Genomic DNA, 12,563 nt, shown 5'->3' on the forward strand with positions numbered 1-12,563 from the left:
CGCCCCCCGGCCCTCGACTTCCCACCACACAGTCCGAGCAGCTCACCAGGATATGAGAGGCGTTGATGTAATCTGATGTCGGGTCACCGTCTACGACGTCCAAGACAACACGACAGTGATCATCTGGTGATATAAATTGAGGCAGACATTACATGTGGGTCTTTCAAATATCATGAGAGGTGGGTGAGATAGAACTGAAACGTTAAAGAACACTTTAAACTATTCTGCAAATGTCTGAGTTTCAGTGTTGTCGATCGCAGTGATCATGGGTTCGAATAACAGTTTTGCCCAGATGATAATTTTGATTTGTAAGCACCATACCCGTGCTCGTGTAACAATTGTTCCCATGTTTTGTTTCAAGTGACTTGCCTTTGCGTGTGTTTGTGATTGACGGCAACAACAAAAACAATTCGGGGACCACCGACCGGGCAGGATACGCTCACCTTTTCGCGAACACCTGGTATCATCACTATTTGAAAGTGATTCATAAACGCACGCTAATGATATGGTCGGAATCGTACAATCGACTTTACGCTTTACGCAGATATTTTGAATAGATATGGAGAGGGTTTTGTGGCTTTATTCCATCAAAGCGATGCACGACAGAGACCTGCATCTCGTCGGACTTTCTCCTAACATTTAGCTGACCCGCCGTCTTGTAACTGAAATAGCGTTCAAAGTGGCGTTAAACCAAACTCACTCTTCACAAAGTGACCAATGTGAACGTTTGCCCACTGATGAAGCACGTTAGCGATGGTATTATCCTATAAAACCAAGGACCCCAGTCGGGGCGATCTGAGAACACCACTCAATACTTACAGGGCAGGATGTTGAGGTATCTGTTCTTGTGGCGGTTGACGTCGGCGCTGGCTACGTCACAAGACACAATGTAATCCCGGGGCAGTTTCTGTAATATAGTCGTGCTTGAGTATATATCATGTTTTTAGCGGACTGTTGTAAATATGTCTGTACTTATTCAGTGGCAGCTGGATGATTGAAGGGCTAGTAAAATGTCGAGGGCTGACATGGCTAGAATTTAGCGACTGACAGCGACAGCGAGAGTAATTAATGAGTTTTCCGCCTTTGTGTAAACATGAACATAGAGGGCTTGATCGTTCGAGAAGCCTTAGGATGGAGCAGTTTCTAGAAGGCTGGCAGTACGTACATGTATATATGAGCAGTAAGAGGGCAACCAGTTTTTCGAACTGACTTGCACATTATCTATTGGGCAATGGAGGCTTGGATACCTAACTCAAAACGTCGAAATCCTGCCAGCTTCCAACACTATTTCGCATTTAAGAACGGATACAGGACTGTTTCAAAACATTTGACAGTGACGAACAGTGGACTGTTACCAATTGCTGTGTCTTAACTGGCCCCATGGTATTGCCTTATTTATTGTAAACCTAAAACTGTGTGTAATTTGTTGATTATTACTTGATCTTATGTTGTCATTTTCTGATGTTCACAGTTTAATTCTGTAGGTACCCATTTATGGGTTATATTTAACCTTTGCACATACCAGAAGGCGCAATAAAAAAATTGGTAATCACCTCTTAACAGCATATGAACAATAACATTCCGAATATATCTCTGAAATATGAGATCGCAGCCAAAATGAAAAAAATCATTTTCAGTTTCACGTCTAAACTTCAATTAATTTTTTTTGTTCTCTTGAGATGTTTTGATTGTATTTGACAATATCTAATTTATCACACACACAGACACACAGACACACACAGAGAGATACACACACAGACACACACACAGAGACACAAAGAGAGACACACACAGAGAGACACACACACACATACACACACACACATACAAACACACACAAACACACACACACACACACACACAGACACACACACACACACACACACACACAAACATGCCGCCACCCACCAGAAAGCGATGCTGGAAGTGGTATTTGTTGCTCCGCCACTTGTCCATGTAAGCAGGGAAGTCCGCCACCCGCACCGCAGTCGCCGCCGACTTGTCCACGTCCAGGTTGTAGTATTCCATCTTGGCGTCAGGGTCAGCAGCCGGGGGCACCAGTGCTTCCTCATCCCCTGTCAGGTCATCTGAGGGTCACAGAAGACAGAGTGAATGAGTGAGTGAATGCCGTACTTAGCAATACTCCTGCAATGTCTCTGATTCCTACACATACTCTAGACCAGTCGCCGCTCTGAGTACAAAGACTAAAACCGAATATTGGTGCATCAGTTGAAAGGACTTACTTTCAGGACCAACTTAATGGAAGAAATGTTATATTTGGGATCCGTGAAGATTCTGGGTTAGAATAGGTCTTCAGCAACCCATGCTTGCCGTAAAAGGTGACTATGCTTGTCGTAAAAGGCGACAAACGGGATGGGATGGTCAGGCTCGCTGACTTGGTTGATGCATGTCATCGATCCCAATTGCGGGGATCGATGCTCATGATAGTAATCACTGGATTGTCTGGTCCAGACTCGATTATTTACAGACCGCCGTCATATAGATGGAATATTGCTGAGTGCGGCGTAAAACAGCAAACCAACCAACCAACCAATCATACCTTCGGCCATGGGAGACGTGCTAATTTCTATTTCTCAGAGGGGTACACAAAATACTGATCTAGACTACAAGTTGTCGGACTTTTGTTTTGTGGAAGCCTAGGTGACTAAGTGGGTTAGATATTTTGTGCTGACTTTGGGTGCTGGCGATAAGGTTCCTCACTCTGGTAGCGTGGGTTCGAATCCTGGATGGTAATCAACCCAAAACAGAATCTGTACTTTACTAGTGAGTGAATGAGTGAGTATGGTTTTACGCCGCTTTTAGCAAAATTCCAGCAATATCACGGCGAGGGAACACCGCAAATTGGTTTCACAAATTGTACCCATATACGGAATCGAACCCGGGTCTTCGGCGAGACGAGCGAACGCTTTAACCACTAGGCTTCCCCACCGTCCCTGTACTTTACTAAGAAAGCGTTATCCCAAATAAAACATTTGTGACATTTGACCACTTTCTAAATGGCATTGTGTGTTCACATCTTCATGGAGTTTTTACATTTCTTCACTGGGTGTAGTCCAACTTTTGACATGCTTCTTACCATCCTCCACGTAAGACATATCCAGTCGCGACCTCAACAACCTCGCGCTCCTTCTGACTACAACCGGTGATGACGTCATGCCCACAATGGGTGTTGGGCTAATTTCCGGAGCTTTGGTCGCTTCCGTCGGATGCTCGGGTCCTTTTCTCCTGTGGAAGAAACGTTCACTTTTGCTTGGGTGAGGATCGAGGAGGTAACAAAAACGAGGCTTGAGGACGAAAACAAAAGTACCAATGAGGTGACTGAGCTTTTGCGATCACGCTTCATACACAAATAGCATCCCCAAATTAGATGCATTAAGCGGAAAGGGTAAGTGATATTTTTTGCTAAGGTGATGATCACTCTTAAAAAAAATCACAATTTACTAAATATGAAACAAGCTTGAAATACTCATATCCCCTGCATGTCCGGTTGAGTGCAAGGCATCATCCATCCATATCCTCCCTACCGCCATTTTTAGTCGTTGCAATGGAAACTCGAAAAAAAATTTTTTTTCAAAAATCCTTAACAATCAAAAGGCACCAGTTCACCACTAGACCTGTCTATGTGCCAAGTTTGGAAAATATAATTTTAGTTCTGCTCTGGAAACGAAACGTGACGGACGGGCGGGAAAGACGAAGGGGTGGAAAGAAGGACGGACGGCATTCACTGCTACATTCGCCTTCCACTTCGTGGCGGGCGATATAAACCGGCACGTCCATCAAATATCTACACTGGCGATGGTTGTCAGAGACGAAGGGTCCAGAGCTACGTGACGTGGTGACTGATTGTGGATATGCAGGTAACCCGGGAACCGTCGTACATACCTCCTTTCAGCCTCGCGACAGGAGTACACAGGCTTGTGTCGACTGGAACAGAGGGGAAACAGTTATCAGGACAGGTAATAGTGAATTGTGTCTATACCTGCTTTGAATTATACTAACGTTTTTCAAGTTTAGGTACCCAACGTGCTAACATAGCAATGGTCATAAACGGAGCGACCCGTGAAGATACCGGGTCAGAATAGGTCTTCAGCAACCCATACTTGCCGTGAGAGGTGACTATGCTTGTCGTAAAAGGCGACTAACGGGATCTGGTGGTCAGACTCGCTGACTTGGTTGATGCATGTCACCGTATCCCAATTGCGGGGATCGATGCTCATGATGTCAATCACTGGATTGTCTGGTCCAGACTCGATTATTAACAGACCGCCGTCATATAGATGGAATATTGCTGAGTGCGGCGTTAAACACTAAACAAAACACATGAACGGAGCGAATGGTTTCGAACCTGTGATTATTTAACCCTGATCGTTTAGGGGAAAGCGAATTGCGGCGCATGGATAACTGTGCAGCACGTGCTTTCTGGTTTGTACCAAACAGTTTACCCCATGCTACATCTACAACATGTGACAAGACAATCACGGTATGCTGAAATAGTATAGCCAAGTCACGATGTACACGTTGCCCCAGTGTGTGCTGAACTGTATACCAGTTAAACTGACCGTTTGAGGAAGATGATGACGATGATCAGGCCGATGACAAAGATGAATGCTCCAACCAAAGCTCCAATCAGGATACTCCGTTCTTCGAAGAAGGGCAGACCTATAATAGCTGGAATAGACAGAGCAATCTGATGGGGAAAAACATCTTATCACAGACAATATGGTAAATGCATTACATCTTTGTTTCATGGCCAAATACTATCATTTTCGATCAACCGCCGTCATACAGTTGGAATATTGCTGAGTGCGGCGTAAAACAACAAACACACAAACTTTGACATACTATGAAATGTTCTGTGACAGGAGTCCTTGTCATAGCAGATACTGGTTGGTTGGTTGGTTTATTGTTTTACGCCGCACTCAGCAATATCCCAGCTATATGACGGCGGTCTGTAAATAATCGAGTCTGGACCAGACAATCCAGTGATTGACATCATGAGCATCGATCTACGCAATTGGGATCGATGACATGTATCAACAAAGTCAGCGAGCCTGACCACCCGATCCCGTTAGTCGCCTTTTACGACAAGCATGGTCGCCTTTTAAGGCGAGTATGGGTTGCTGAAGACCTATTCTACCCAGGAATCTTCACGGGTCAGTAGTAATGCTGTTTCCTGATATGTGGGTATGTGTCTGCGTAACACTCGACATGATATCTTATGAATATATTCTTATAGAATATGGAGTTCTATGCATTTATAACGTCCAAACATTGTTTAATGCTACAATCAGCAGTATTACAGGTGAATCGCAGCGACCTGTAGATAATCGATACTGGGCCTGACAAACCAGTGACCAAAAGCAATCGATCCCTGATTTTGTCGGCGCTCACGACACGCATGGGGTGATGGAGACTTCTTCCCACTTGACAGAAGGACGAAGGGGAGAACGATATCAAACGACAGTCATGGATAGTGAGGTGACAGTATCTTATTATCAATGTCACTCTATCGTAGTTGCAAGAGCAAACTGAAATTGAATATTGATTCAGTGGACCACGTCACACCAGTGACTGAAAGTATCATCAACTACCATCAACTACCATCTTGGTAGACGTGCAATCAACTCAGTTAATTAAGGGGCTAAAACAAGGACTGGTCGGCTCGGAGTCAGTATACTGTGTCTGAGTGGGGTATTCATGTTAAACTGCGGCATGGTATCTCAGTGAGCTAGCACTTTAAATCGGCATCAGTCCGGACTAGTACAAACGGCCACACGAACAGACACACGTACATGCAGTCGCTATATAAGTGCAATCTTGGACGCGACGTTAAACACCATTTCACCTCACACATTAGAGCATCGGAAATATACAGCCTATACCAGAAGGTAACCGAGTCTGGTACGGGCGTTCAGATCGTATCACGCCACTTGTCTTGACAACCGATGGCAATCATAAATGCGCCTTTCACCGAGCCTGGATTACCGAGAACCGGGTCTGTCAAGGAATATCAAAAGTCAGAATAAAACCCCTGACAGTATTTCAGTAAAAAATCTCCTGATTTACGTCAACCGCGTGACCTTCACCCTTCTCATAAATATGACCAAGCAGGACTTTAAATATCATCTGCATGAAACTTGTTTTCAACAGCAAAAAGTGTAGACGTTATTCATAACTGATTTATCAATCGCTTGTCATTTGGCACATGTACCGCCAGGTGGATCAGACGAGATCTCGCGAGACGTTTATCTGACGTGATCATCTCAGGGTGCACGGTTCTATTGTTGCTGGTGTAAATCATCGAGAACCTTAAGCCTGCTGGCTGCAGGAAGCGTCTGACATCCCAGATGCATGGACTTGTCAGAGCACGACATTCGTATACAATACTTGATGTTTACACCATAGCGGGTCGTATTGACTTCACATTTATACCCATTAATGCGCAATAAAACGACAAACAATACTGACGTTTCTATCATCGTGAAACTCCGACTCCGCCCAATTCCCGACTGAATGACGACAATAGCATGGAAATGTTTTATGAGCATTTGAGCTTATCTGATCTTCTAGTTTCAAGCTTGACTAAAGTTTGTCCTGCCCTCACGAGACTATTAATATTGTGTTGACAAGATGCTGATTAACAAGCTCGCTGAGACAAAGTACACTAACTGCACTCGATATGTTATTTAGTAATAGTTTATAATGGTCCTTTCTAGTACATTTGCGTTCCCCGCGGCATTTTGTCTTCAGTTTCACATATCACGGCATTTTGTCTTCAGTTGCACATATCACGGCATTTTGTCTTCAGTAGCACATATCAAGGCATTTTGTCTTCAGTTGCACATATCACGGCATTTTGTCTTCAGTAGCACATATTACGGCATTTATGTCTTCAGTAGCTCAAATCAAGGCATTTTGTCTTTATTTGCACATACCCCCTTGGTATTTTGTCTTCAGCTGCACATATCACAACGACATTTTGCCTTCAGCTGCAAACACCCCCATGGCATTTTGTCTTCAGCTGCACATATCACCACGACATTTTGTCTTAGGTTGCTCATCTATGGAATGTGTCTTCAGCTGCAACTATTCACCATGGTGTGTTGACTTCAGCTGTACATATCACTACGACATTGTGTCTTCAGTTGCACATCTATGGAATGTGTCTTCAGCTGCAACTATTCACCATGGTGTGTTGACTTCAGCTGCACATATCACCACGACATTTTGTCTTAAGTTGCACATCTATGGAATGTGTCTTCAGCTGCAACTATTCATCATGGCCCATGGTATGTTGACTTCAGCTGCACATTTTGTCTTCAGTTGTCAATTAATGTAACAATATTTTATTCATTATAGCAACATTTTAACAACAATCGTGGCGGCACGTGGTCCTGTGCACAGCGCACATCGTCTACAGTTAAGCAACATTGGTCGCGGAGAGTGAGTGCTGAGTGTGTTTTGTTTTACGCCACTTGTGGCAATATCCTAGCAATATCACGGCGGGGAACACCAGAAATGGGCTTCACACATTGTACCCATTTCTGGAATCGAACTCGGTTCGGCGTGACGAGCGAACGCTGAAACCACTAGGCTACCCGAGTGCCCCTGGTCGCAGAGAGTATTTGGATCTGGACCGTGTTCGGCAGCTTGGCTCCTCGGGGTTTCTGAGCCACTGATTCTGTCACCACGCTGAAGTACATGTTGCACAAGTACATAGTACATAGCTGAAGTACATGTTGCACAAGTACATAGTACATAGCTGAAGTACATGTTGCACAAGTACATAGTACATAGCTGAAGTACATGTTGCACAAGGACATAGTACATAGCTGAAGTACATGTTGCACAAGTACATAGTACATAGCTGAAGTACATGTTGCACAAGTACATAGTACATAGCTGAAGTACATGTTGCACAAGTACATAGTACATAGCTGAAGTACATGTTGCACAAGTACATAGTACATAGCTGAAGTACATGCTGCACAAGTACATAGTACATAGCTGAAGTACATGCTGCACAAGTACATAGTACATAGCTGAAGTACATGTTGCACAAGGACATAGTACATAGCTGAAGTACATGTAGTCTTCATGACCAAGTCGTCACGCCGAAGACCCGGGTTCGATTCCCGACATGGGTACAATGTGTGAAGCCCATTTCTGGTGTCCCCCGCCGCGATATTGTTGGAATATTGCTAAAAGCGGCGTAAAATCATACTCACTCACTCACTTCATGACCAAGTGACTTTGTTTGAAATATGCCTCTTTTCACCAAACACTGAAGCCCTCTGCGTTACCGAAATTGTTAGATGGGCTGTATTCCAAGGCAACACACCCGGGTACTATCCCAATGTCAGACAACAGATTGGGGGGTACCATCTCAAGAACAATGGGGAGTCGGACAACTTTGTACTTGGGATGCAAGCGTGACATTTCGAAAGCGAGGTCCACATATTTGCCATGCTTTCCCTGAATCTTGTCGATCATATTAGTGTCAAAAGGGACAGAAAATTCAATAATATAAATGATTTCATTGGATTTATCAAAAAGGGAAAGAAAAGGTTTGTTGACCTGAATAGGGCTTAGGTTGTATAGGGGCCAATTCCAAAGAATTTTTTATCTATCTTTTTCCATGACACCCTCTTCATATTCGTGGTCGTTCCGTGGAGTCAAAAGACAAGCGTGGTAAAATACGGTACTCGAAGGATCGAGCCACTCCACTATGTCGCTTAAGATACTGTGTTTATGCCAAAGCTACGCATCCACTGACAATGTGTTGGACAGTCTCATTAATTTATTTGCATATTCTACATTTCATATTTACATTTTGAAGCAAAGTAACATATTGGCGGTTTCGAGTGAGAAGTGACTGGTCCTGAGCAACAAACAGAAAGCCTTCAGTTTCACTTTTTAGGCCAGTCAACTTCATCCAAGGGAAAGATTGTGCAGGGTTGCTTCTCTTCTCAACACACTGCACATACACTCGACGCAGTGGTTCTACAGATAGCCTCTGGGCCGATTGATATAGCATTGGCTTGGTTAATTTTTTACGTGTTTTTTTTATTTACGCGAACACGCATTGTCCCTGGGTGATTTTATGCATGAATAAAAGTTTTGATTACAAACATGACATCCAGATAGGAGCCCATTTGTCATCTTTTCCATTCGAACATAAGAATATAAGTAAAGCAACAATTAACAATAAATAATTATTGTTGAACCTCACCTTGTTTGGAATGACTTATTTTTAGATAAGTTTTCAAACAATTCTCACAGTTGCAAATGGCGACAGAGCCGCCCCAGGTTATGCACTCGATCATTCGCAGATTGTATGCGAAATATCGCTTTTTGGCGTTATCAGGTTATCGGTTTATCGTTCTATCGGTTTCTCGCGAAATAATATGGCGGTCTCGACTCGTGTTATTGCTTTCTCGACTCGTGTTATTGCTTTCTCGACTCGTGTTATTGCTTTCTCGACTCGTGTTATTGCTTTCTCGCAATGTCGCCTCCGTATTTGAAGTCGATAAAGCGATGTTCCCTCTCGGCCACCGTATATAATGTGGCAGTAAAAGACTTTTAGTATTTTTTTATATGTCATGAAAATAAATGGGTTTTTTTAAATCTCACGTCAGAACTGTATGTGAATAGTGATAGACCCCACACTGTACAGTAATATGAATAGTGATAGACACCACGTTGTGCAGTAATGTGAATATCCGTAGACACCACACTATACAGTAATATGAATAGCTGTAGACACCACACTCTACAGTAATATGAATAGTGATAGACACCACGTTGTGCAGTTATATGAATAGCTGTAGACACCACACTATACAGTAATATGAATAGTGATAGACACCCCACTATACAGTAATATGAATTGTGATAGACACCACACTGTACAGTAATATGAAGAGCGGTAGACACCACACTATACAGTAATATGAATAGTGATAGACACCACACTATACAGTAATATGAATAGTGATAGACACCACGTTGTGCAGTAATATGAATAGCAGTGGACACCCCACTACACAGTAATATGAATAGTGATAGACACCACACTATACAGTAATATGAATAGTGATAGACACCACGTTGTGGAGTAATATGAATAGCTGTAGACACCACACTATACAGTAATATGAATAGTGATAGACACCTCATTATGCAGTAATATGAATAGCGGTGGACACCCCACTACACAGTAATATGAATAGTGATAGACACCTCATTATGCAGTAATATGAATAGCGGTGGACACCCCACTACACAGTAATATGAATAGTGATAGACACCCCACTATACAGTAATATGAATTGTGATAGACACCACACTGTACAGTAATATGAAGAGCGGTAGACACCCCACTATACAGTAATATGAATAGTGATAGACGCCACATTGTGCCGTAATATGGAGAGCTGTAGACACCACACTGTACAGTACTATAGAGAGCGCTAGTACCCTCATAAACAGGTCTAGCAACAACCCTATATGCCATGCATCGCTCATCCTACAAAGTGGGGACGATATACCACTGATGGGACCCAGAAATCGAGCTCACTGTACCTCTAAATATGACTGAATACATAGCAGCGTATTTTAGGAAGAATACGTTGTATGTGGTCATACAATACCTCGAAACGGAGACCGCCTCCGTGGTCTAGTGGTAGAGCGTCCGCCGGGAGAGCGGAAGGTCCGGGGTTCGATCCCAGGCCACGTCATACCAAAAGAGGTTAAAAGATGGTACTTGTTGTTACCCTGTCTAGCGCTCGGCATTAAGGGGCTAAAACAGGGACTGGTCGGCTCGGAGTCAGTATACTGTGTCTGAGTGGGGTATTTATGTTAAACTTCGGCATGGTATCTCAGTGAGCTAGCAATGTAAATCGGCATCAGTCCGGACAAGTACACACAGACGCACATGCATGCACGTCGCTATATAAGTGCAATAATCTTGGACGCGACGTTAAACCCCATTTCACCTCACCTCACCTCACCTGGAAGCGGCGGCAGGAAAAGGTACGTTGTAATAAATATCCTTACGTGGATTACATTCATTGTGTCCATGATTAACGATAGATGGTAGATTGTGTCATTGGACAATTATACCACATTTACAGCGTTGATGTATTCGCAGGGGGGTTACACGGGGGATTACGGAGGTCAGGCACATGGTCAGGGCTTTGTGGAAACGTGTGATAATATCGTGATAATATGCATACACAATGCGGGAGATCTCATCACCATAAACTAAACGTACAATTTATGCATGGGGCTCATCCAGCATGACTGGAGAGGAAGGTAGGGCGGTTTGTGTGAAGAGGATCCACCAGGTTTGTCTGTATGCAGACCCACGACAGCCACAGATCCAGATCAACCAGAGACCGGTTGTACTGAAGACACGTCGTTCACCAAGCTAGGCTGATCTTATCAATCACCCTTTTTTATATACATTTACAATTATAATCTGATATTATTGAAGTATATTCTACTAAATCTGCCGTTAAAAAAAGATTGTTTTACGTTTTTTGTTTTGTTTTGTTTGTTTGTTATCGTCGCACTCAGCAATATTCCAGCTATATGACGGCGGTCTGTTAATAATCGAGTCTGAACCAGGCAATCCAGTGATTGATATCATAAGCATCGATCTACGCATTTGGGGTACGATGACATTCAACAACCAAGTCAGTGAGTCTGTCCACCATTATTACCCCACTAATGGATCAATCAATGTACCCTCGATTTTTATTCTCAGCTCCCTGGGGAGTAGACGATCCCAGCTGCCTATCAAGCGCCTGAAGGTTAACAGTCACATTATCATTCCATTCTATCAGGATGAGGCATATTTAAGAAGAAAACCAATTGTCCAAGGATTTACCATCTATGCCACATCCCATCCCGGAAACACGGCCTTCCATCCACCTACACTCCGCCACTAAGGTTGCTCAAATTCGCCCGATCGTTTTACCTGTGCGCGCTATACACAGGATCGGGTGATTATGGAATAATGTAAGGGACATTCTCGCGATCTCGCATTCTCGCGATCTCGACCTTTGGAAACGAGCTAAATATGCCAAAAGTGCGAAAAAAGCGAGATCGCGAGGCTGTCCCTTACAGTATTCCATACGTGACAGGACGTTATACAACGAGTGAGTGAGTGAGTTTGGTTTAACGCCGCTTTTAACAGTATTCCAGTTATATCACGGCGAGTCAGCTTAATGTGGGAGGAAAGCCCGAAGTGATGCAGGTCTCAGACGTTTACCACTTCGGTGAAACCCACGAGCACGGGTATGGTGCTGACAAACCTAGAAACATAATTGGGGTGAACCGGGATTCGAACCCACAATCATAGGTTTCTGGCATGCCCAAGGTACCGAACTCTGCACAGCGAATCGCGGCGCCTTAGACGACTGGGCCACCCGTGCCCGCCATTCCCTGTATAGTTGGCCGGATAACCAAATGTAGGGATGAAGGAATCACTGATACGGAAAAGAAGCTCTCTGAAGTAAGAGATCATATGACGGACC

General features: G+C 43.7%; 1 protein-coding gene across 1 annotated transcript in view; it reads right to left on the reverse strand.

The window, feature by feature from the left end:
- Positions 1-12,563, reverse strand: part of LOC124142243 (receptor-type tyrosine-protein phosphatase T-like) — a 59,228-nt gene that overhangs the window by 25,146 nt on the left and 21,519 nt on the right. Inside the window, exons 10-15 of the mRNA XM_048400053.1 lie at positions 4,581-4,689; positions 3,904-3,945; positions 3,098-3,246; positions 1,909-2,087; positions 820-907; positions 47-123 (exon numbers count right to left, since the gene is read on the reverse strand). Of these exons, the coding sequence (XP_048256010.1) occupies positions 47-123; positions 820-907; positions 1,909-2,087; positions 3,098-3,246; positions 3,904-3,945; positions 4,581-4,689 (644 nt within the window). The remainder of the gene's footprint in view (positions 1-46; positions 124-819; positions 908-1,908; positions 2,088-3,097; positions 3,247-3,903; positions 3,946-4,580; positions 4,690-12,563) is intronic.

Source organism: Haliotis rufescens, unplaced genomic scaffold, assembly GCF_023055435.1.
Source record: "Haliotis rufescens isolate VD_foot unplaced genomic scaffold, xgHalRufe1.0.p SCAF_2, whole genome shotgun sequence".
Lineage (NCBI taxonomy): Eukaryota > Metazoa > Mollusca > Gastropoda > Lepetellida > Haliotidae > Haliotis > Haliotis rufescens.